Source organism: Hypomesus nipponensis, chromosome 23 (assembly GCF_054491055.1).
Source record: "Hypomesus nipponensis isolate SF chromosome 23, ASM5449105v1, whole genome shotgun sequence".
Classification (NCBI taxonomy): Eukaryota; Metazoa; Chordata; class Actinopteri; order Osmeriformes; family Osmeridae; genus Hypomesus; species Hypomesus nipponensis.
The window spans coordinates 22,262,501-22,284,797 of NC_140383.1; the positions used below are offsets into that span (position 1 = coordinate 22,262,501).

The 22,297-nt window shown below is 49.6% G+C and overlaps 1 protein-coding gene across 1 annotated transcript in view; it reads left to right on the forward strand.

Moving 5' to 3' along the window:
* cerkl (CERK like autophagy regulator) overlaps nt 1-22,297 on the forward strand; it is a 33,455-nt gene that overhangs the window by 5,571 nt on the left and 5,587 nt on the right. Inside the window, exons 2-6 of the mRNA XM_084689124.1 lie at nt 1,593-1,826; nt 9,884-10,015; nt 15,088-15,151; nt 16,805-16,947; nt 19,826-19,900. Of these exons, the coding sequence (XP_084545250.1) occupies nt 1,593-1,826; nt 9,884-10,015; nt 15,088-15,151; nt 16,805-16,947; nt 19,826-19,900 (648 nt within the window). The remainder of the gene's footprint in view (nt 1-1,592; nt 1,827-9,883; nt 10,016-15,087; nt 15,152-16,804; nt 16,948-19,825; nt 19,901-22,297) is intronic.

Consider the following 22,297-nt stretch of genomic DNA (forward strand, 5'->3'; position numbering starts at 1 on the left):
CTGAGTCAGAGAGCTGCTGGGAGGAAGCTTGTCTCCATCTGGAGTCACATGGGTCTCCAGGAGGTGTGTGTGTGTGTGTGTGTGTGTGAGGTGCATCATGTCAGGCGTGATCCATCACCCCTGAGAGAGGCAAACAGACAGAGATGCATGAGTGTGTTCTTCACTGAGATCTTCTCTGTTGCTGGAGCAGGACCTGCTAACTTGAAGTCTGCATGCCCTGGTCTGTTAACTTGCGTTTCCTGCGACCGACGTGATGCTATCACAGCTAGAGACCGGAGAGAGATAAGAGAGAGACCAGAGAGACCAGAGAGACCAGGGAGACCAGAGAGACCAGAGAGACCAGAGGGATCCAATGATCTCTCCCTCGAACCTGGTGTCATCAGACCTGTCCTGATCCTGTCAGGACAACCACATGTGCTGAGGTTTTGGCCTGTTCCCACACTGTCCTCCTCTAGGAGCATTGTCTGGGGGTTGCCTTTTTCTCTCCTCCTCTCTCCTCATGTTATGGTGAAACTTTTCTAGTTGACGCCGAAAATGGCTGCCTAGGTAGGCTCTCCTGCCAAAGTAAATTCCTTGTCTGTGCAAACTTTCATGGCTAATAAACACCAATTCTGATTCGGATTTTGATTTATACCGTCTATCTATACAAACCAGCCTCTAGGACGTCCTCCAGACCAGCCTCTACTCCAGCCTCAGTTACTGCTGAAGGGGAGAGGATGGATTGCGGGAGAAGAGGACTAGACAGGAGAGGACTCAATGTCTGTGTTTCCTCTGTCTCTTAGGCAGAGAGACAGACACACAGGCGTACAGATCAAGACAGACAAACAGGCAGACAGGCACAGGCAGACAGACAGACAGACAGACAGACAGACAGACAGACAGACAGACAGACAGACAGACAGACAGGCAGACAGACAGACAGACAGACAGACAGACAGACAGGCAGGCAGGCAGGCAGGCAGGCAGACAGGCAGACAGGCAGATAGGCGGGCAGGCAGACAGACAGACAGACAGACAGACAGACAGACAGACAGGCAGGCAGGCAGGCAGACAGGCAGGCAGGCAGATGGGTCCTTGGAAGTGTTTTTTGTCACGGGGGTTCCCCTTTCAAGGAGGAGCGAAGCGGCCTTAATGGTTGGAGGTGGCAGGTTCTAATGTGAGAGTGCCTGCCGCAGAGCAGAGCAGATGGTGGGGGTTCAGTAACGTGAGCTGGGGGGGCAAGGTAGGGAGGCTCTGAGGAGGTGCTGGCCTCAGCCAATTAAGACTGGGGCCCCGAAGAGGAGGGGGAACCGGAGTGTGGGAAATAGATTCAGGTTGTTTAATGGGGAATGAGTGTGTGTTTGTGTGTTTGGGAGGGTGGGGTGGGGGTGGGGGGGGGTGCATTGTGATTATCTTCAGTAGAGGGGAAAAATGACTTGCCCATAAAACAAGAACAACCACCAACAAAAAGCCAGCTTGTGTTTATTTGGTCGTGCCTGTGCAGTAAAACAACTATGAATTTACCTGCCTTGATTTCCAGTCGTTATGCCCCTAATTAATGACGTGTGTGTATTAATTACGTGTGTGTATTAATTACGTGTGTGTCTCCCCAGGGGAGTCGGGCGTGGCGCCGAGGGAGGAAGGCGTGGACCTGATGGACGTGTTTGCCATCAAGGTGAAGCGGCGGCGCTCCGCCGGCCAACAGACCGGAGGCACCCTGCTGGGCATCACGCTGTTCCGCTGCCGGAGGAAGGGGCTCAAGCTGAAGGACCAGGCCGTCCACCTCAGCAACATGAGCGAGGACCACTGTGAGCTCTGGTTCAAGCATCTCAAGGAGCTGCTCTCCGGTACGTGTTCAGTGCGGATGGTAGAGGGGGTGGTTTGGGGTCGTGGGTCGTTCTGAGGTCACAGGGAGGTCGCAGCTTTGCTTGGGAGAAAAATAGTGCGTACACAACGTTGATATCGTGCTTGATACGGACCGGGGCGGAGGAGGTTTATGAGTGTGTGTGCTTGTGGGTGTCTCTTTGCGTTGACTAATATTGACACGCCAAACCTATCAGCCTGGTAATGGTGGACAGAGGTTTGGAGCGATTATTTTTTTAAAGATGCTGTAAAGATGTCATAAAAGAGCTGGGATGCGTTTACGATGCCAAGATCAGAGCCAAATTTGAGCGACAAATATTTGGTCTCTCGATTTTGTCGAATGAAAATAGTGTATTTTAGATCCGAGTCATAAAGATATGACGGGAAGATAAGGAGGGCTTGTGCGGAGGGACCATTCGACGAGACTGCTACGGTACCTAGCTCTCAAGCAGGCTGGTGTAGGGTAGGGGAGAGAGGGGGAGCAGGAGGGAGAGAAGGAGGGGGGGAGGGAGAGAAGGGGGGGGGGAGAGAGAGAGGAGGGGGACCCTCCCTGTGGTTAGTAATTATCTGTCTGTCTTTGAGGAGAGTTGGTGCCAACTGCTCAACAGCTGAACTCCACTGCAGTTGCAAATCTCTCCCTGTTCAACTCTCTCCCCATGCAACTCTCACGCTGAAACCCTTCTAGAAAAACCATTCTAGAACTCTCTCTGAAAATTCACCTTCTAAAGAAATGCTTCCAGAACTCTTTATAAAACTATTCTAGAACACTCCTAGAAGGAGAGGCTTCTTCAGGGCTGACAGCAGATGCAGTTAAAGCCTAGTGGGTATGGTGTGTAAGAGTGTGTGCGTGTGTTTGTGTGTGCATGTGTGTGTATTTTGCTGTATTAACAGTATTCTAATCCAGAAGCTAATACAAGGTGACGTACCAGCTTTGCTAATCAGCGTCAGTCATCAGGATTTACCTACCAGTGTTCTCTAGAACCATCTCAGATCTGTGCCATGACCCACCGGGCTTCCCTAGCCTCCCTAGCCTCCCTAGCCTCCCTGGCCTCCCTAGCCTCCCTAGCCTCCCTAGCCTCCCTGGCCTCCCTGGCCTTCCTAGCCTCCCTAGCCTCCCTAGCCTCCCTAGCCTCCCTAGCCTCCCTGGCCTTCCTAGCCTCCCTAGCCTCCCTAGCCTCCCTAGCCTCCCTGGCCTTCCTAGCCTCCCTAGCCTCCCTAGCCTCCCTAGCCTCCCTGGCCTCCCTGGCCTCCCTGGCCTCCCTAGCCTCCCTGGCCTCCCTAGCCTCCCTGGCCTCCATAGCCTCCCTAGCCTCCCTAGCCTCCCTGGCCTCCCTAGCCTCCCTGGCCTTCCTAGCCTCCCTAGCCTCCATAGCCTCCCTAGCCTCCCTAGCCTCCCTGGCCTCCCTAGCCTCCCTGGCCTTCCTAGCCTCCCTAGCCTCCATAGCCTCCCTAGCCTCCATGGCCTCCCTAGCCTCCCTGGCCTTCCTAGCCTCCATGGCCTCCCTAGCCTCCCTGGCCTCCCTGGCCTTCCTAGCCTCCCTAGCCTCCCTAGCCTCCCTGGCCTCCCTAGCCTCCCTAGCCTCCCTAGCCTCCCTGGTCTCCCTAGCCTCCCTAGCCTTGGTCTTCCTTGTCTTCTTGGTCTCCCTGTATCTCTGTCAGCTCAGTAATACTGTTCATTCTCAGAAATGAGAAACAGAGTGCGTCACCACTGGACGTCTTTACATAGCGACCTGCTTATCTCCTCTCTCTCTCTCTCTCTCTCTCTCTCTCTCTCTCTCTCTCTCTCTCTCTCTCTCTCTCTCTCTCTCTCTCTCTCTCTCTCTCTCTCTCTCTCTCTCTCTCTCTCTCTCTCTCTCTCTCTCTCTCTCTCTCTCTCTCTCTCTCTCTCTCTCTCTCTCTCTCTCTCTCTCTCTCTCTCTCTCTCTCTCTCTCTCTCTCTCTCTCTCTCTCTCTCTCTCTCTCTCTCTCTCTCTCTCTCTCTAGCTTTCTGCATACTGGGAGGGGAGGAATGTAGACAGGGATCAGGTGAGGTCTCTCTGTCTGTCTGTCTTTCTTCCTGCCTCCCTGTCTATCCATCTGTCTGTCTGTGAGTCTTTCAGTCTCTCTGTCTCTCTCTCTCTCTCTCTCTCTCTCTCTCTCTCTCTCTCTCTCTCTCTCTCTCTCTCTCTCTCTCTCTCTCTTTCTCTCTGTCTCTCTCTTTCTCTCTGTCTTCTCTGTCTTTCAGTCTCTCTGTCTTGCTGTCTTTCAGTCTGTATGTTTGTATGTCTCTCTGTCTTGCTGTCTCTCTTTCAGTCTCTGTCTCTGTCTCTGTCTTTCAGTCTCTATCTCTCTGTCTGTCTGTCTCTCTTCTCTCTGTCTCTCTGTCTCTCTGTCTGTCTGCCTTGCCGACAGCCTCGTAAATTTGTTTCTCTTGATTTCTTCTCAATCGGGAAAATCACAACAGGGCTTTGAGCTCTCACACACACGCACTTACGCACACACGCACATATGCACACACACACACCTATCCACCCACCCAATCACACACACACACACACACACACACACACACACAGCCTTTAACCACACACTTAGCTGGGCACCTTCTGTGGGCCCCAGGTGGTCTATCCAGTGAAGAGGTTCAGTGTATCATCATCCTGCGTTTACTCTGAGAGGCATTAGGGCACATGAATATTCACAAGCACACTAAGCTGCATAAACATTCCCACTGGTCTCTGAGGACTGCAGGATTACTCTCTGTATCGCTGTACTCGGGTTTAATATTGTCTAATATTTGTGTCCACAAATTTGCGAGATTAACCCAAATCACACACAGATAAACGGCTCCTTCACACACAGCGAGTACTGGTGAGGTCCGAAATCGCAAATCCGGGATTGTGGGTTTGGTGAATTGGATTATTTAAAAACAATGGAGCTGTCCTCTGCCACAAACCCCAATTTGGGGTCTCACACACTGGGCTTGGATTACAGTAAGAGAGGGAGGGGGGGTGGAGGGGAGGGGAGGGAGAAGGGAGGGGAGGGGAGGGAGAAGGGAGGGGAGGGGGGGTGGAGGGATGGGGAGGAGGGTGGAGGGGAGGAGGGTGGAGGGGAGGGGAGGGAGAAGGGAGGGGAGGGGGGGTGGAGGGATGGGGAGGAGGGTGGAGGGGAGGAGGGTGGAGGGGAGGGGAGGGAGAAGGGAGGGGAGGGGGGGTGGAGGGAGAAGGGAGGAGGGTGGAGGGGAGGAGGGTGGAGGGGAGGGGAGGGAGAAGGGAGGGGAGGGGGGGTGGAGGGATGGGGAGGAGGGTGGAGGGGAGGAGGGTGGAGGGGAGGGGGGTGGAGGGGAGGGGAGGGGAGGGGTGGAGGTGAAGAAGGGAAGGGAGGGGGGGTGGAGGGGAGGGGAGGGGAGGGAGAAGGGAGGGGAGGGGGGGTGGAGGGATGGGGAGGAGGGTGGAGGGGAGGGGGGTGGAGGGGAGGGGGGTGGAGGGGAGGGGAGGGGAGGGAGAAGGGAGGGGGGGTGGAGGGGAGGGAGAAGGGAGGGGGGTGGAGGGGAGGGAGAAGGGAGGGAAGGGGGGTGGAAGGAAGGGGGGTGGAGGGGTGGGGGGTGGAGGTGAAGAAGGGAAGGGAGGGGAGATCTGCGTTGGTCATAGGACTTACTGAATATCTGTGTGCTGATCTCCCCATTTGAAGAGACAGTGATAGTGTGTGTGTGTGTGTGTGTGTGTGTTGGAGGACTGGGACTCCTCAACTACTAATGCCCTCTAATGCCGGTCCCTGGTCCCATGCCAGCTTCCCCAGGCTGGCACACGATCTGAGACTGGGCTCACATGGAGAGCATGCCTGGAGAGGAGGGGAGGTGGAGGTGGAGAGGAGGGGAGAGGAGGGGAGGTGAAGAGATGAGGAGCCTGGAGGAGAGGGGAGGGAGGGGAGAAGAATAAGAGAGGGGAGGAGGGGGTAGGAAAGGTAAGGAGAGAAGAGAGGAGGAAAGGAGGGGAGAGGAGTCCTAAGACAAACTAAGACATCTGTTCCCAAGGATTAGCTAATACAGACTGGCTATGGTTGAACTCCTGTCTTCATGTGTTAGTGGCCTGTGTGTGTGTGTGTACGTGTGTGTGTGTGTGTGTGTGTATGTGTGTGTGTGTGTGTGTTAGTGGTGTGTGTGGTGTGCACCATGACCCTCCCAGTGGTTTTCCACTCATTAAAGAGGAGATTAGCAGACCACAGCCCAGAGGGACACAATAGGACAGCAGGGGGAGGGAAAAAAGAGAGAGAGACATAGAAAAAGAGAGGCAGACAGAGAGAGACAGAGAGAGAGAGAGAGAGAGAGAGAGAGAGGCAGAGAGAAATACTTTTTTGACTTTTAAAGATACCTTTATTGGTCAGTTAGAACTACGAGCCAACCAAGCCGTGTCACCACACCAGACCCTTCATATCAAGACAAAACCACTTCACTTACAGCATCCACACAAAATTTGTTCCTCATCAAACCAACCCCCCCCCTAAAAAAAGAAACCCCCCCAAAACAGCAAAAACACAAAACAATAGAAAACAATAAATACAAACCCCCTATTCACAGCTTTAACTCTAGACCCCCCTCCACATCCAGAGAGAAAGAGACAGAGAGAGGCAGAGAGAAAGAGAGAAAGAGAGAGAGAGAGAGAGAGAGAGAGAGAGAGAGAGAGTGGCAGAGAGAGAGAGAGGTAGAGACAGAGAGGCAGAGAGAGAGAGAGAGAGGCAGAGAGAGAGACACAGAGAGAGGCAGAGAGAGAGAGAGAATAGTGTGAGTAGAACTGTCCCAGCTAGACTTGTACTTCCCACCACAGAGGTTGTCCCATCCTGGTCATTAGGGAGGAGGGAAGGAGGGAGGGGGTTGAAGAATGAGGGTGTTTCTGGATCTCTGTAATCAATGAGAAATCTGACCTCAGTCCCAGGTGAACAGCTAGGAATGATGGGAAAAGTAGTCCTCTGGGACCGGGCAAGTCCTTAGATGCAAGTTGGAGCAGATGCTACAGACTGCCACGCCCACTAGGGCCCACTGACATAGCTGTAGAAATATGACTCCTAGAACAGAGACAGACAAGCAGGCAGACAGACAAGCAGGCAGACAGACAGACAGACAGGCAGGCAGGCAGGCAGGCAGGCAGGCAGGCAAACAGAAAGACAGACAGACAGACAGACAGACAGACATACAGACAGACAGACAGACAGACATACATACATACAGACAGACAGACAGACAGACAGACAGACAGACAGACAGGCAGACAGACAGACAGTCAGACAGACAGACAGACAGACAGACAGACAGACAGGCAGGCAGGCAGGCAGGCAGGCAGGCAGGCAAACAGAAAGACAGACAGACAGACAGACAGACAGACAGACAGACAGACAGACATACAGACAGACAGACAGACAGACAGACAGACAGACAGACAGACAGACATACAGACAGACAAGCAGGCAGACAGACAGACAGACAGACAGGCAGGCAGGCAAACAGAAAGACAGACAGACAGACAGACAGACAGACAGACAGACATACAGACATACAGACAGACAGACAGACAGACAGACAGACAGACAGACATACAGACAGACAGACAGGCAGACAGACAGTCAGTCAGGCAGACAGGCAGGCAGGCAGGCAGGCAGGCAGGAACATCTGGACACAGCGGTGACAGGGATTATTCCAGAACACCATTACACCATTACTTTTTTCCACCTTTAATAGAACTGTAGCTATGTCGGTATACTACACTACATCAAAAATCTCTAAAAACCTTGTTTGTGCATCAGTTGAGTTGTGGCAGCCAATATCGCTTCCCACCACATTTCTGATCAACTTTAGAAGATAATTGAAACGTGTTTTCTTACAGACGGGGTGAACAAGGCTCCCGATGCTGTGTGAGATCGCTGCCACTGAGCGTTGTGACGGCGGAGGGTGTGTGTGTGTGTGTGTGTGTGTGTGTGTGCGAGGGTGTTGCTCCTGGGTCAGTGTAACCAGAGCTGTATGTCCCTGTCACCTGCCTACTGGTCCCACTATGGTTGGTCCGTCCTCCGAGCTAGAACCCAGCATCGGATTAGCTGCCATAGCAACGCCCGGATAGCGCCATGGTAACGCCACAGTAACCATGGCTATGAGATCTGATCCCCGGTGAGGTTTTGCTTGTGTGTGTGTCCTGTGTGTGTGTGTGTTTGCGGTCCCAACAGTGATGGGTAAACTCCTGCGGTTTCCCCAACCTCCTGATCCCACTGGTCCCTCAAGACCCCGACCCAACTCTGATCCCAACCCCTCCACCCCCCACTGCCTCCCCACCATCCGCCCCCTACGGCCCCCAGCCTCCTGCCTCCTTCCGTGGCAGCCCCAGTTGCCCCTGCCCCCCTGCCCTACTGCCCCAGCAGTGTATTCCTGCTGCACCTGCTCCTAGAGAGAGCTATGCAGCATCACATCTCTGGAGAGAGGGGGGAGAGTGGATGGAGAGAGAGAGAGAGAGAGAGAGACAGAGAGAGAGAGTGGATGGACAGAGAGAGAGAGAGAGAGAGAGAGAGAGAGAGAGAGAGAGAGAGTGAGGGAGGGAGGGAGGGAGGGGGAGGAGAGGGGCCAGATAAGTCCATAGAAGCTACCCAGATGTAGACTGAGTGCCCCTCCCCCCCATGCCACCCCAAGGGCCATGTGGGTAAACTGTAACCCCTCCCCTCCGAACTGCAACCCCAGGAGCCCCCTAGGACCCCCCCCCCCTTAGAACCCCTCTTAACCCCTTAGAACATACCAGATCACTTCCAATACCCCGGACAGGAGAGGGGAGGGAGGGAAGGGAGGGAGTGAGTGGAAAAGGAATAGGAGGGCTGAGGTTTAGGGCTGGGGGCGGGGGGGGTTATGAGGGCGAGGTCAGGACCTTCAGGGACCAGATTAGTGTAATGAGGGGGATAATGGAGGGATGGGTGGGAGGGGGGGAGAGGGGGGGGGGGGTCTCATCGATCCCAGACACTCCAGGAAGGCCGGGAGGGAGCTCGACTACATCTGACTAATGATCAGGCATGGAGATGACTGGGGCCTGGCACCAGGGACCGGAAGGGGCGGTTAGAGAGGACGAGAGGGGGATAGAGAGAGAGGTAAAGAGAGGTAAATAGAGAGAGAGACAGGTAAAGAGAGAGAGAGAGAAAGGTAAAGAGAGAGCGAGAGAGAGAGAGAGAGAGAGAGAGAGAGAGAGAGAGAGAGAGAGAGAGAGAGAGAGAGAGAGAGAAGAGAGACAGGGAGAGAGAGAGAGACAGGGAGAGACAGGGAGAGACAGGGAGAGACAGGGAGGGACGGAGAGATGCACTTTTTACTACACTACCAACAATACAGAAATACCAGACAGCATTTCTTTCATAAATTTGAAACCTTCATACCATCGTACCATGAGTGTAGTCTGACCAGCCTTGGAAGTGTTGCCTTTTATTTGTAATATATTTTGTGCATTTCACTGTAGCTATTCACTTTAGTTCTTTTGGTTTTGATACTGTTCTGATTTTTATATGGGGTTTCTGTTCTTTGTTGTGGCCACATGTTCCGGACAATACTGGCTGTCGTTCCTGGTGTTGTTGATGTATGGTTGTCTGTTGTTGTGCCTCTTGCTTTGGCAATACGGTTGTAATGACTGTCATACTAATAAAGCTGAATGAAATTGAATGAGAGAGAGAGAGACAGAGAGGGAGAGAGGGGGGGGGGGGAGATGGAGAGGGAGATGGAGAGGGAGAGAAGGAGAGAGAGTGAAAACGAGACAGAACGAGAGAGAGAGAGAGAGAGAGAGAGAGAGACTTAAAACGAATCCTTACCACAGTGGATCTTCTTTTAGTGGCCCATGGTCTCCTCTCATGTTGGTTTGACTCTGTGTTTGTGTGTTGAGCTGTCGCAACAATAACCCCATGTCTGTGAGAACACTGTCTGTGTTCAGAGCTGTCTGTCTGCTCTCCTCACTCTGCCTGTCTGTGGTCAGAGCTGTCTGTCTGATCTCCTCACTCTGCCTGTCTCTGTTCAGAGCTGTCTGTCTGATCTCCTCACTCTGCCTGTCTGCATCTCCAGGGTTCCACAGTCGTCCCAAGTCTCTGAAGGTCTTCATCAACCCCAGTAGCCACAGGAAAGAGGCCCACCAGCTCTACAGAGACCACATCGCCCCACTCTTCCAGCTGGCTGACATCAAGACTGATGTCACCGGTACTGTCTGTCTGTCTGTGTCTACCTGTCTGTTTGTCTGTCTGTCTGTGTCTACCTGTCTGTCTGTCTGTCTGTCTGTCTGTGTCTACCTGTCTGTTTTTCTGTCTGTCTGTCTGTCTGTCTGTCTGTCTGTCTGTGTCTGTCTGTCTGTCTGTCTGTCTGTCTGTCTGTGTCTACCTGTCTGTCTGTCTGTCTGTCTGTCTGTCTGTCTGTCTGTCTGTCTGTCTGTCTGTCTGTCTGTGTCTACCAGTCAGTGTCTGTCTGTCTGTCAGTCTGTGTTTGTGTGTCTGTCTGTGACTACCTGTCTGTCTGTCTGTCTGTCTGTCTGTCTGTCTGTGTCTGTCTGTCTGTGTCTACCTGTCTACCTGTCTGCCTGCCTGCCTGCCTGCCTGCCTGCCTGCCTGCCTGCCTGCCTGCCTGCCTGCCTGCCTGCCTGCCTGTCTGTCTGTTTGTCTGTCTACCTCTTTGTTTTCCAGAAATGTGTGTTTTGTGTTTGATCAATATGAGCATCTGTAGTGTGTGCATGTGTGTGTGTGTGTGTGTATGTATATATATGTGTGTGTGTGTTTGTATGTGCAGATGTATGTGTGTGTGTGTGTAAGGTGGTTAATGACAGCAGTGAGTCTTTGCTAGGTAACCTGATCCAAGGGGAGGGGCTACTCCCATCTGTTCTGACAGAGGGTGGCATCCCCCCTCACCTCCCCCCCTCCCTCTCCCACACTGCTCCTCCTCCTCCTATCCCACTCTCCTTCCCTCCTCCCCCTCTTTCGCTTATACTCCATTTTCACCCCACCTCTATTCCCTTTATTCTTCACTCCTTTCCGTGCTCTTTTCCTCATGCTCTTATTCATGCGCTCCTCCTCCTCTCTTCCTGTTTTCTAGGAGGTTCCACTTGGAGAGTTCCAAGTGGAGGATGGAGGGAGGTTTAGGAAGGAGGGGTGAAGTCGAGGATGGAGGGAGGTTTAGGAAGGAGGAAGGGGTGAAGTCGAGGATGGAGGGAGGTTTAGGAAGGAGGGAGGGGTGAAGTCGAGGATGGAGGGAGGTTTAGGAAGGAGGGAGGGGTGAAGTCGAGGATGGAGGGAGGTTTAGGAAGGAGGGAGGGGTGAAGTCGAGGATGGAGGGAGGTTTAGGAAGGAGGGAGGGGTGAAGTCGAGGATGGATGAAGGTTTAGGAAGGAGGGAGGGGTGAAAGAGGGATGGAGGGCGCGAGGTGTAGCAAGGAGGGTGGGACTCACACTGTAACACAATCTGCCTCCCGCAATGATACAGTCCCTTGGGGGCGGAGAATTACGATGTGATTTACGTAACTAGAAATGAAGTAGCAGTCAGATGACTGGCTGGCTGGCTGGGACGACATAAAAAAGGGAGATACCTGTACCAAAATGTTCTTTGACTATTATAGCTCTGATCAGTGTGCCATCCAAGCTGCTGTTACAGTTTTTCACAATTGCTAAAACACATTCTTGAAACAGTCACCCATTTTCTCAAAACTGTAAACACAAAACCTCATCTTCAAGCACTATTTACAAAACCTCGAATTCTCTTGCAAAATGAAACTTTCGCCTCAAAACAGTTTTACCTGTCCTCAAAATCAAACTTTCACCTCAAAACAGATTTACCTGTGCTCAAAATCAAACACTGCTCTCAAATCATAAACAAAGTGATCAAAATGATATACACTATCAAGCAGTCAGTAAACAATACACCCAAAAATTGAAAACACATTGTTCAAAACATATAGTTCTCAAGGAGAAGTACATTTTTACGTAATCTCAAAACTAATTTCATATTTATCCGTCATTGTCTTTTGATGAACGAAAACATGTTCTATCATAGTAGCTCAACATTTATCAGAAATTACTACTCTGCTTTGCTCTTTGCAATTGTTCTTGTTCTTTCTCCTCCTTGTACCCCTATACAGTACTATACTGGCCTTGCATAGTTTGTCACCAAAGGGCACTCTACAACGTCCCTGTTGGCAACACGAGTGGGGCAGAATGTTAGGGAAATCTGTTTGTTTTGTTATGCGTTTCTGGATATTTTTTTTTCATTACAGTAATTTTCTGTATCGGCCGATATATCAGAATACTATACCCTGCATCTCACTACCCACAACTCACTCTTGTTCTTTGTTGATATAAACCTGCAACCAGTCTAAATCTATTGAGCATTCAGTACTGTAACAAATGGAAAGTGCAATGTTCAGGGCCATACCATTTGTTACGTAATTGTACAGTATAGAGCCTACAATGCACTGTACTACAGTATACAATACTATACAGTAAAAGGGACAAAAATCAAAGGAGTAAACATGTGATCAATGTGCTTGTTCTTGTCTTTGGGCTGAGTCAGGGTCATTGACATCACACAGAATATTTTCCCACCTTCAACAACCTGTTTGCTCTCTGAACTGGCTTATATTGGTTGTGTCACATCATTTAAAAACAAGTGAAATCTATTTTGAGTGGTTGTGTTTAGTCAATGACATGTTTTTTCTATTTGTATTTGATTGTTGCCATTTGTGTTTACCAGTATGGATGACATGTCCATTAGAGTGCAGAATGTGTTTTGAGAATGAGAATGTGTTTAGAGTTTTGCTGAAAAGTCTATGTGAGATTTGCAAATTGTGTTTTACCATGTGAAATGGTTTAAGGTATTGACAACAGACTGCACAGTTAGCTACATGAGTTTAGGCAACTGATAACTTTGTTCAGCCAATGGGTTTTAGTGTTTTAGCAATTCAGAAAAACTGTAAAACTCAGAGGTCTTGGTCTGGGCAAATCGATCTGGAACTGGCTACTTGACCTCCTGACAGGCTGACTTCAGACTGTGAGTAGGCAAAACACATGTATCTACAGTGTCCCCTAGTCTACAGTCTTTTGACTGTGTTAGGACCACAACAGCGTCATAGCATCCACAGATGACACCACAGTGATCGGGCCAGGAAGTGATGATAGTGACAAGAAGCCTGTAGGGGGAAGGGGAGGAGCCATCCATGTGTTGCCATGATAACAACCTCTCTCTAAATGTCAACAAGACAAAAGAAACCACTGTTAACTTCAGAAAGAGCTTCCTATCTCCATCAACAGGTCATCTTTGGAAATGGTTGAGGGTTTTAGAGTGTGTGGGAGGGGTAGTCACATGATCTTTCAACACCAGTTACATCATCAGGAAGGCACAGCAGAGGCTGCACTTTTGAAGGTGTCTCAGAAAAGGAGGTACAATGCTCTTGTGAACTTTACTGGTTGTACCATAGAGAGTTGTACAGGAGAGTTGTAGAGGCTGTATCACAGCATGGTTTGGCAACCTCCAGCTACAAAATCACTGTAGAGATAACAGCAAGAATCCCTGGACTAGTGCTAGCACAACTTCATCCTTTTACCTAAATCATTCGCTGCAGAAAGATAGATCGAACCTCTTTGAGGACACCAGCTCATGCTTTGTGTTTTTCCCATTCATCCAAAATCCATAACTGGATGGAAGGCTGGATGGATGGATGGTTGCTGAAGTTATTTGATTATTATCGAAAACCTTTGTCACACACACACACACACACACACATGCACAACCACAGGGACTTTGGAATGGGATTCCACTTTACCTGTCCTGCAGCAGGGTGACCCCCCCCCCCCCCTCACCCCTATCGAAACACCTCCTCTAGTGGCAAATGGTGTGAACGACACCCACTGCTAATGAGCACAAGCATCAACTATAAATGACATGTAATCCTCTTGTATTCAAATCATTCAGTGGTCTAGAGGGGTTAGGTGGAATTGGAGGGATTGGTTAGAGGGGTGAAGGGGTGAAGGGATGGAGGTGGATGGGTTGGGTGGAGGTGGTCTGGGTGGAGAGGTGGGCACAGCTGGGATTGGGTGGAGATGGAGGGGTGGTGGCGGAGGCGTTGGGTGCTGGATGCTGGGCACAGCTGGGGTGGAGGTGACCCAGAAATTCTAAGTGGGGCACAAGCATGGTGGGCCATCTGCAGCTAGCCACCACGATCCCTTGCATTCACTGGCATCTCTCTGGCTTGGGGAAGTGTAAGTGTGTGTGTGTGTGTATGTGTGCATGTGTGTGTGTGTGTGTGTGTATGTACTTATACTAAGGAATCACCCCCCCAGCTTCACACACCTCTACCCCAGTGGTGTTCTCACCAGACTAATGCACCGATTATGTTAGCTCACCGTGTGTGTGTATGTGTGCGTCTGTGTGTGAATGTGTGTGTCTGTGTGTGAACGTGTGTGTGTGCCTGTGAGTGTGTTGTCCATTGTATTAGCATGTCCCTCTCATGTCCTTCCCCAAAATAGTTTGACCTTTCTCTGCAGATCCCCTCCCCTGCCACACTGCGTGTTGGTGTGTACGTGTTGGTGTGTGTGTGTTGGTGTGTGTGCGTGTGTGGTTGTCTTTATGTGTGTGTGGGGTGATGATAGCCATGAACTGGTCTCTCTGACCTTGCTGAGTGTGTGTGAGTGTGAGGGGGGCTGGTCTCTCCAGAGAGATTTCGAGTAGCGCTTCTCTCTTCTTGATTAAAAATGCAAACAGCATGTGGGTATAAATTCAGTTTTACAGCCCCCACCATATGTTCAGAGCTGGCGTTTGCCAAACATGGGGGGGGGGGGGGGTGCTGTGTGTGTGTGGGGTACTAAAAAACAGCCACAGCTCAACCCCTCCTCCCCCCTCTCTTTCACCCCTCCTCCCCTATTCCTCTTTACCTCCTCTCTGCCTCTCTCTTTCCCCTCACCCCTCCTTAGCATTCCCTCAAACCCTCCTCTTTCTTGCTCCTCTCTCTCTCTTCCTCTCCCTCTCTCCCTCTCTGTCTCTCTCCCTCTCTCTCTCTCTCTCTGTCTCTCTCTTTCCCCTCACCCCTCCTTAGCATTCCCTCAAACCCTCCTCTTTCTTGCTCCTCTCTCTCTCTTCCTCTCCCTCTCTCCCTCTCTGTCTCTCTCCCTCTCTCTCTCTCTGTCTCTCTCTCTCTCTTCCTCTCCCTCTCTCTCCCTCTCCCGTCCCTCCACCCTGATCCCACCTCCCTCCTCTTCCTCCTCCACCTTCTGAACTCCATCTCTCCTCTCTCCTCAGTTACTGAGAGGAAGGGGCACGCTCTGTCTGTGCTCAAGGAGTCCGACCTGGATGAGTATGACGGGTAGGTACCGCACACACACACGCAGGTACACACGCAGGTACACATACACACACACGCATACTCATCTCATTTGTTTCCCGAGCGGCTAAAGTTAGCCTCGGAGGACTGACAATTGACACAACCTCACATTCTCGAGCCAAGAGTTCGCTTGAAAATCGAGTCTTGCTACGAGCCGAGCGTCAGCGTGGCTCGTCTTGCTCTCGCCTCGAAGAGGGAGTGGAGGTGTCGGATGTTGACAGGACGGAACGAGGACGGGATCAGTCGTCTGATTCCAGAAGCCCCCGCATTCTTTGTCGGCTCCCTGTAACCGAGGCAACGCTGGGCTGTGATGACACACCTGGCTCGCTAATTGATCATAACGCATGAATTACCTCTCTCCGAGTTAACTGTTCTATTCCTGTTCTGCTTGTCAAGCTGTCGGTGTGTGTGCGCGCGCGCTCGCGCGCGTGTGTGTGTGTGTCATGTGTAGACAGTAACATATCCAGACAGTTAAATAGGTGTCGGTGGTGCCGCGGTGTCATTAATGATAATGATGTCATCTCAGTTCCCCTGATAACCTAGTGATCACACTCCTCTGCCTTCCCTCCCTGGGTAGGGGGGAGGGGGGGGTGACAGGGAGGGGGGATGAAGAAGGGGAGAGGAGGAAGGGGAGGGGGGGTTGAAGGGGCGGGGAATAGTAGTGTTTGTCCTGTCAGGACCAGAACAGATATCTTTACTGTTGGTGAGCTGAACCCTCCTTTTGTAGATGGGGCAGACTGTTGTCTCTGTGGGTTCAGAGCTGCCACCGGACAGTGTGTGTGTGTGTGTGTGTGTGTGTGTGTAAGTGTAGCCAGTCTGAGGCGAGGTGCTGAACTGACAGTAAGCAGCTTTCCTCCTCTCCTCTGATTCTCACTAATGTGCTTAGAGAGGATCAGACTTCAGCTGCTTATAATCAGTCATTTTGCTGCTCAGATCTGACGGATTTGGTCAAAAAATACATTTGCCAATTAGAATGCTCAAGCCATGACATAATCCAGCCGTCAATAGAGTTCACGTGGATTAAAGTTTCATCTGGTTGAAATAGACTCGACTAATATGACTGACTCCATTGGCATTGTGATGAGTATACACTGGAAATGTGTGCTGTCAGCATGGATGGGCATGCTTGTGTGAACGTCCTGCAAACTGTGAGCGTGAGGGTGCATTTTCACATGTAGGTTTGTGACGATGAGTAGCAATGTGTGTGTGGTGGGTGTGTGTATTCATGGGTGTATGTGTGTGTTTGTGAGCGTGTATTTAAGTGTGTGTCTGTGGGAGTGTGTGGATGTGTGTGTGTGTGTGTATTCATGTGTGTGTGTGTCCTCCTGGGTGGTGAGTGTGAATGTGTATTCATGTGTGTCTGTGTATCCGTGTGTGTGTGTATAATCTTGTGTGTTTGTTCTCCTGTGTGGTGTTAGTGTGTGTGTGTGTGTGTGTATTGATGTGTGTTCTCCAGGGTGGTGTGTGTATTAATGTGTGTGTGTGTCTGTGTGTGTGTGTATTGATGTGTGTTCTCCAGGGTGGTGTGTGTGTATTAATGTGTGTGTGTGTGTGTGTGTATTGATGTGTGTTCTCCAGGGTGGTGTGTGTGTATTAATGTGTGTGTGTGTGTGTGTATTGATGTGTGTTCTCCAGGGTGGTGTGTGTCGGGGGGGACGGCTCTGTATCGGAGGTGGCCCACGGGTTGTTGCTACGCGCCCAGATGGATGCTGGGAGAGACACAGACTCGGTGTTCACGCCTGTCCGAGCAGCACTTCCTCTGGGCCTGATCCCTGCAGGTGAGGGCCTGGCCTGGGGCTGCACACACACACACACACACCACACACACAAGCACCACACACACACACCACACACACAAGCACCACACACACACACCACACCACACCACACACACTCACACCACACACACACCACACACACAAGCACCACACACACACACACCACACACATACACACCACACACACACCACACACATACACACCACACACACAAGCACCACACACACAAGCACCACACACACACACACACCACACACACACACACCACACACACACCACACACGCACCACACACACAAGCACCACACACACACACCACACACGCACCAGACACCACACACACCACACACACACACCACACACACACCACACACGCACCACACAGACCCCTCCTCTATTTTTCTGTCTGCCACACACACATATAGCTGCCAAAAGTATCTTGCATAGGAGCTATTGAAGAGGGTTACCATGTCGGTCAACAGCATCATTATTATCAAATTATTATAATTACAGGCATCTTTATTGAATAGCTTGATTTCACAGTAAGCTAATTGCTTTCCATTTCAGATGGAACAACAGTTAACCAACCTTTGATTCCACTTAAAGAGGGAGGGTGAACTGTGATGTCATCCCACTCTGGGTTCTCCAAGATTCCAGATGGTTCTAAAACATTTTGTGAGGATCACTGATGGACTAATTACCACTGAGTGTTAGGGAAAGACAATGAGAGGGAGACACAAAGAGAAAGAAGAGAAACAGAGAGCAGTGAGAGAGAGAGACTTTGACTTTAAACATATCTTAACTGCCAGCTGACAACAGTTACACCACTAAAGACATTTGTTTTCATCTTACTTACTCCTGTCAAACCAAAACCCATTCCATTGAAAATTGAAGTTTACAGACAAAACTAAAAACAAACCCATATGCTACCTAGTTACAGCTCTAAACCCCCTAGTTACAGCTCTAAACCCCCTAGTTACAGCTCTAAACCCCCGTTCCCATCCACTGTGCACAAGGCACTGCCCCACACATTAACAAACTCTTCCTTCTTTCCCACCATTTTACAATATGAAACTCTAAATGTAACCAGTCTGAGGTACACCCATGTCCATGGCCTTCTTGGTCACAGTGGAAGGCACCACAACAAGGGATTGGCTGAGAGGAGATCGTGTTCCTATCTAACGCTTCCTGTATGTGGGTGCATAGCAACATCGTGTCGCACAGTCAACAGAAACAGCTCTTGGGTCCTACGTTTCATCTTCCCGTTCTGCTAGTTAGGCTGGTTTGTTTCCCTGCGACTATGTAAATGATGGGGGATGTGGACGTCTCTGCAGTCATATTTATGTCTCAGCAGTAAAAACGTTGTTACCAACACCAACTCAAGCCCTAATTAAACCGTTACGATTTAAGTCTAATCAGTCGGTAGAAACATCTGTATTTTTATTACCAGTAGAAAAAGCACCTTTTGTTTCCCCCTAGAGTGGGTTATATGCTAATTAGTTTCTAATCAGTCTGAAAACATGTACTAGCATCAGAAGGTCAACATGAAATGTTTTTAGCAGTGTTAGCTTCCTTAGCATTGTTAGCTTCTTTAGCTGTGTTAGCTTCGCTAGCTGTGTTACTGTTAGCTTCGTTAACTGTGTTCGTGGAGTTAACTGTTTGCATTGTTAGGCTAGCTGTGTTGGCTTCTTTAGCTGCATTAGCTGTGTTAACTTGCTTTTGAACTATTATCAGGGTTAGCTGTGGTAGTGGCGTTAGCTGTGGTTTGTCACCGGCGCTGCTATCTTGGCTGTGTTGATCTGTAGATACTGATGAGCTGCAGGTCGTTGATGGATGCGTGTGCTTTCAGAGGGTTGCAGGGGGACTGTTAATTTGCCAGCGATTGCAGGCTGGGGCCCAGGGAGGCCGCGAGGCAGGCGGCAACTGGCCTTGGTGGAGGCAGCCATCACACCGCCACGGCTGACTGGCTCCACGCTTATCTAGAAGCGGGGTGGGGGGGGGGGGACATTAACATCCTTATGAATATTCATGCTGTCTGCTTAATTAAGTTAATTGTTCTGCAGAAGTGCTCACACTTCCAAGGACATTTTTTCTCTCTTTCTCAATCCCCCCCTTTTCCCTCGTTCCCCCTCCCTTCTTCGCAGATATCTGCATATCTTTTCTCCTCTTGTTCTCTGTTCCCCTCCTCCTTCACACATATCTGCATGTTGGATCATTTCCTCATGCTGTTCGGGAATGGATGAGAGAATCAAAAGGCTGTTAATGTGTTCGTTAATGATGCTTTTACAAGGTGGGGGCTGGATGGATTGGTGGAGGAAGGGGTGGGTGGAAGATGGGGTGGGTGGAAGGGGTGGAGGAAGGGGTGGGTGGAGGAAGCAAAGCAGGAGCAGACTGACTGAATCACGTACTTTCACATCCTGTCTGACCTCATCAGAAAACACTTTAATATACCTGGTGGGGAATGCCCTGTCAGCAAGCACGGATCTATCATTCTCTCAGGGATCGGGACAAACACACACACACTCACATCTGTTCTATCAACACACCCGCCCACACACACACACCCACACACACACCTGTCCTGTGTAAGGTGGCCGCCAGCAAAGCAGGTTAACCAGCAGCAGGCTGCTGCAGCGTTAATGAATGTGTCTCGACCAGGATCTCATCAAGGTAATGATTAACCCCTGCCTGTCCACACGGCTTTGGACCCACAGCTGTGGAAGCTTCTAGAGTCAACACATCACGTTCACATCACATCAGCTCCGACATGGGCATACCCAGCACAGGACACAGTCCCGGCTCCTGCGTGTGTGTGTGTTTTGGCGTGTGACTGTGTGTGTAACTGTGTGTGTATAACTGTGTGTGTGTGTCTCCTCAGGTTCTACGGACGTTGTGGCGTGTTCTGTCCACGGTATCAGACACCCTGTGACCGCCGCCATGCACATAATCATGGGTGTGTACACACACATAAACACACACATACACGCACACACACACACATACACACCCGCCATTCTCAGTTCTAATGTGTAGTGTTCTGTCCTGGTCTGTGGGTGTCAGACCTCCTCATCTCTCCTGGTCTTGGATGTGAGATAAACCATCTCAGTAGTTCAGGGGGGTATTCCAGGTAGCGGGTTTAACAAACTCTCAGATTAACCCTGCACTCTGAGTTGAGTTACTCTAACATGGGAAACTCCGAAGATTCGGTTCCAGAAAAGCTGATATAAATTTGTTAACTCAACTCGGAGTACGGCAACTCTGAGTTTAGCGCGTGCATGAATACTACCAAAAGCCAACATCTGGAGCTCCGATACTAGGATTCACCATGGCAACCGATGACACATTTTTTTGTCCTACTTCACCACACTTTAGATATAAGTTTTATCTCGCGTTCATGGTCAATCTGAGCACATATTCAGGAAAAAAAGCAACACGGCTGTAGCAGTGTAGCCTTTAGCTACAAGTGGCGTGGGAGACAATTGCTGCCTTGTCAATGGATTTACTATTTGAATGCAATAGCCAGTCCGTACATTGAACATTTAACCCCACTGTCCGTTAATATTACTGGAGAAAAAGTGGTGGACTTAATAAAATAGCATGTTCAATGTTATATTACATATATGTAGCCTTGACGTCACCATGGTTTTAATCATATTCAACATGATACACAGTTTAAATATCAATTGGTGCCTATTTCAACTTGTAGTAGCAGTTTCCCTCAACAGAATGCTTTTTATCAAAAGATGATGATGATGATTAAGATGACGAAGAGACATTAATGACTGCTGCCGCAGAAATGGATGCAGAGAATTATGTATGGTAGCTACTGGTAGTTCTCTTTCCATGTACTTTTATTTACAGGCTTTTTTTTGTAATTGTCAGTTACACTGACATTATGAGAATAATGAATATAAAAACGATTTGACATTCTGACAACAGGGCATGCTGTATACAGTGAGATGTTCATTTAATGGCAGGTGAATTTTGCATGTGGAACAGTGAAATGTAGCTAATGTAATCTCATGTATACCTAGTTACAAGTAAATTAGTTGTGCTAACTGCACCTCGTGAAGAAAGTGCCAAAAACTGACCAAGAGATGGTGTAGGCCTACTTAGGGTAGAAGAATAAAGGCTAATCTCAAAAAAGATTTACTGGAACACCAGTTACGAGAGGATGCATGGTCACAGGTGATGTTAATTGAGGAACAATAACCTATATGAATATTAATATTTGAATTTTTTGAATTTCTATTTTGACCAAGAGATGGGCAGAAGAATAAAGGCTGATCTTGTAAGGCTATCAACCTGCCCCCACCTCTCATATGGTAAAATATGGAGTTACTGGATGGAGTCTTGTGTTAATACACTGTTCAGTTTCCCATCTTCCTTCAAACATAAGGGAATTAGTTTCGGTTGTTTGGCCAATATTGATCCCCTATCATGTTGAAATAGATTTGCTGAAACGCCAGTTTCAGGATGGTACATCATGTAAATTGTAGGAACAATAGCCGATAGAAATAGGCTGGGCTACTCATTGTGATTTCTAATTGTAGGCAATGAAGAAGACCAAATACAATTTCAATTATTTGTATTTATTTCAGTGCCCAAAAGCATTTGGTCAATTCTGAGTGCATGTCCACGGCATGTAGCGACGAAGGCCAAAGGGCTGAGAATGTTGCTAAAATAAATTACAGATTGTGACGGATAACGTTAACTTTGGTATTCATCAGGGAATTAAAGCACATCAAATCGCAATCTAAAAATCGTCTACCAGTGTATAACTAAGCAAATTAAATTTTGTTTGAGATCGCTCGGCTGAACCAGGAAATGATATGCCGTGTCTGCCAAAGCTATCGGGCTCATAAAGTGGGAGGGGGTCGGTAGAAACGCAGAGTTTGGCATGGAAAACCTGCCAGCGAGCAGGTTAGTTTCACGGAGTAAGTTACCATGGAAACTTACCTAAAGATTTAGTTACCTCTCTTTCTGGAACGTGGAACTCGGAGTATGCCTCTTTTCAGGGTTAAACAACACAAAGTTTTCACTAAACCCGCTACCTGGAATACCCCCCTGTTGTCTCTGAGCTGACCTGGTCTGACCACATGACCTCCATCGTCACATGACCTCCTAATCCTCTGTCTTACTCTGCTGCCATATGCTGCTTTAATCCATAGCTACTCCGCTAACTAGAGAGTGTGTGTGTGTATGAGTGAGTGAGTGAATAAGTGTGTGTATCTGGTTGTGTGTGTGTGTGTGTGGATCTATTGTGGAGAGACAACTGCTCTAAATAACAACATGCAGTAGGGAGCACCTGATAGAGATGGGGGCGGGGCCCACCAAGCCCACTTCTTCC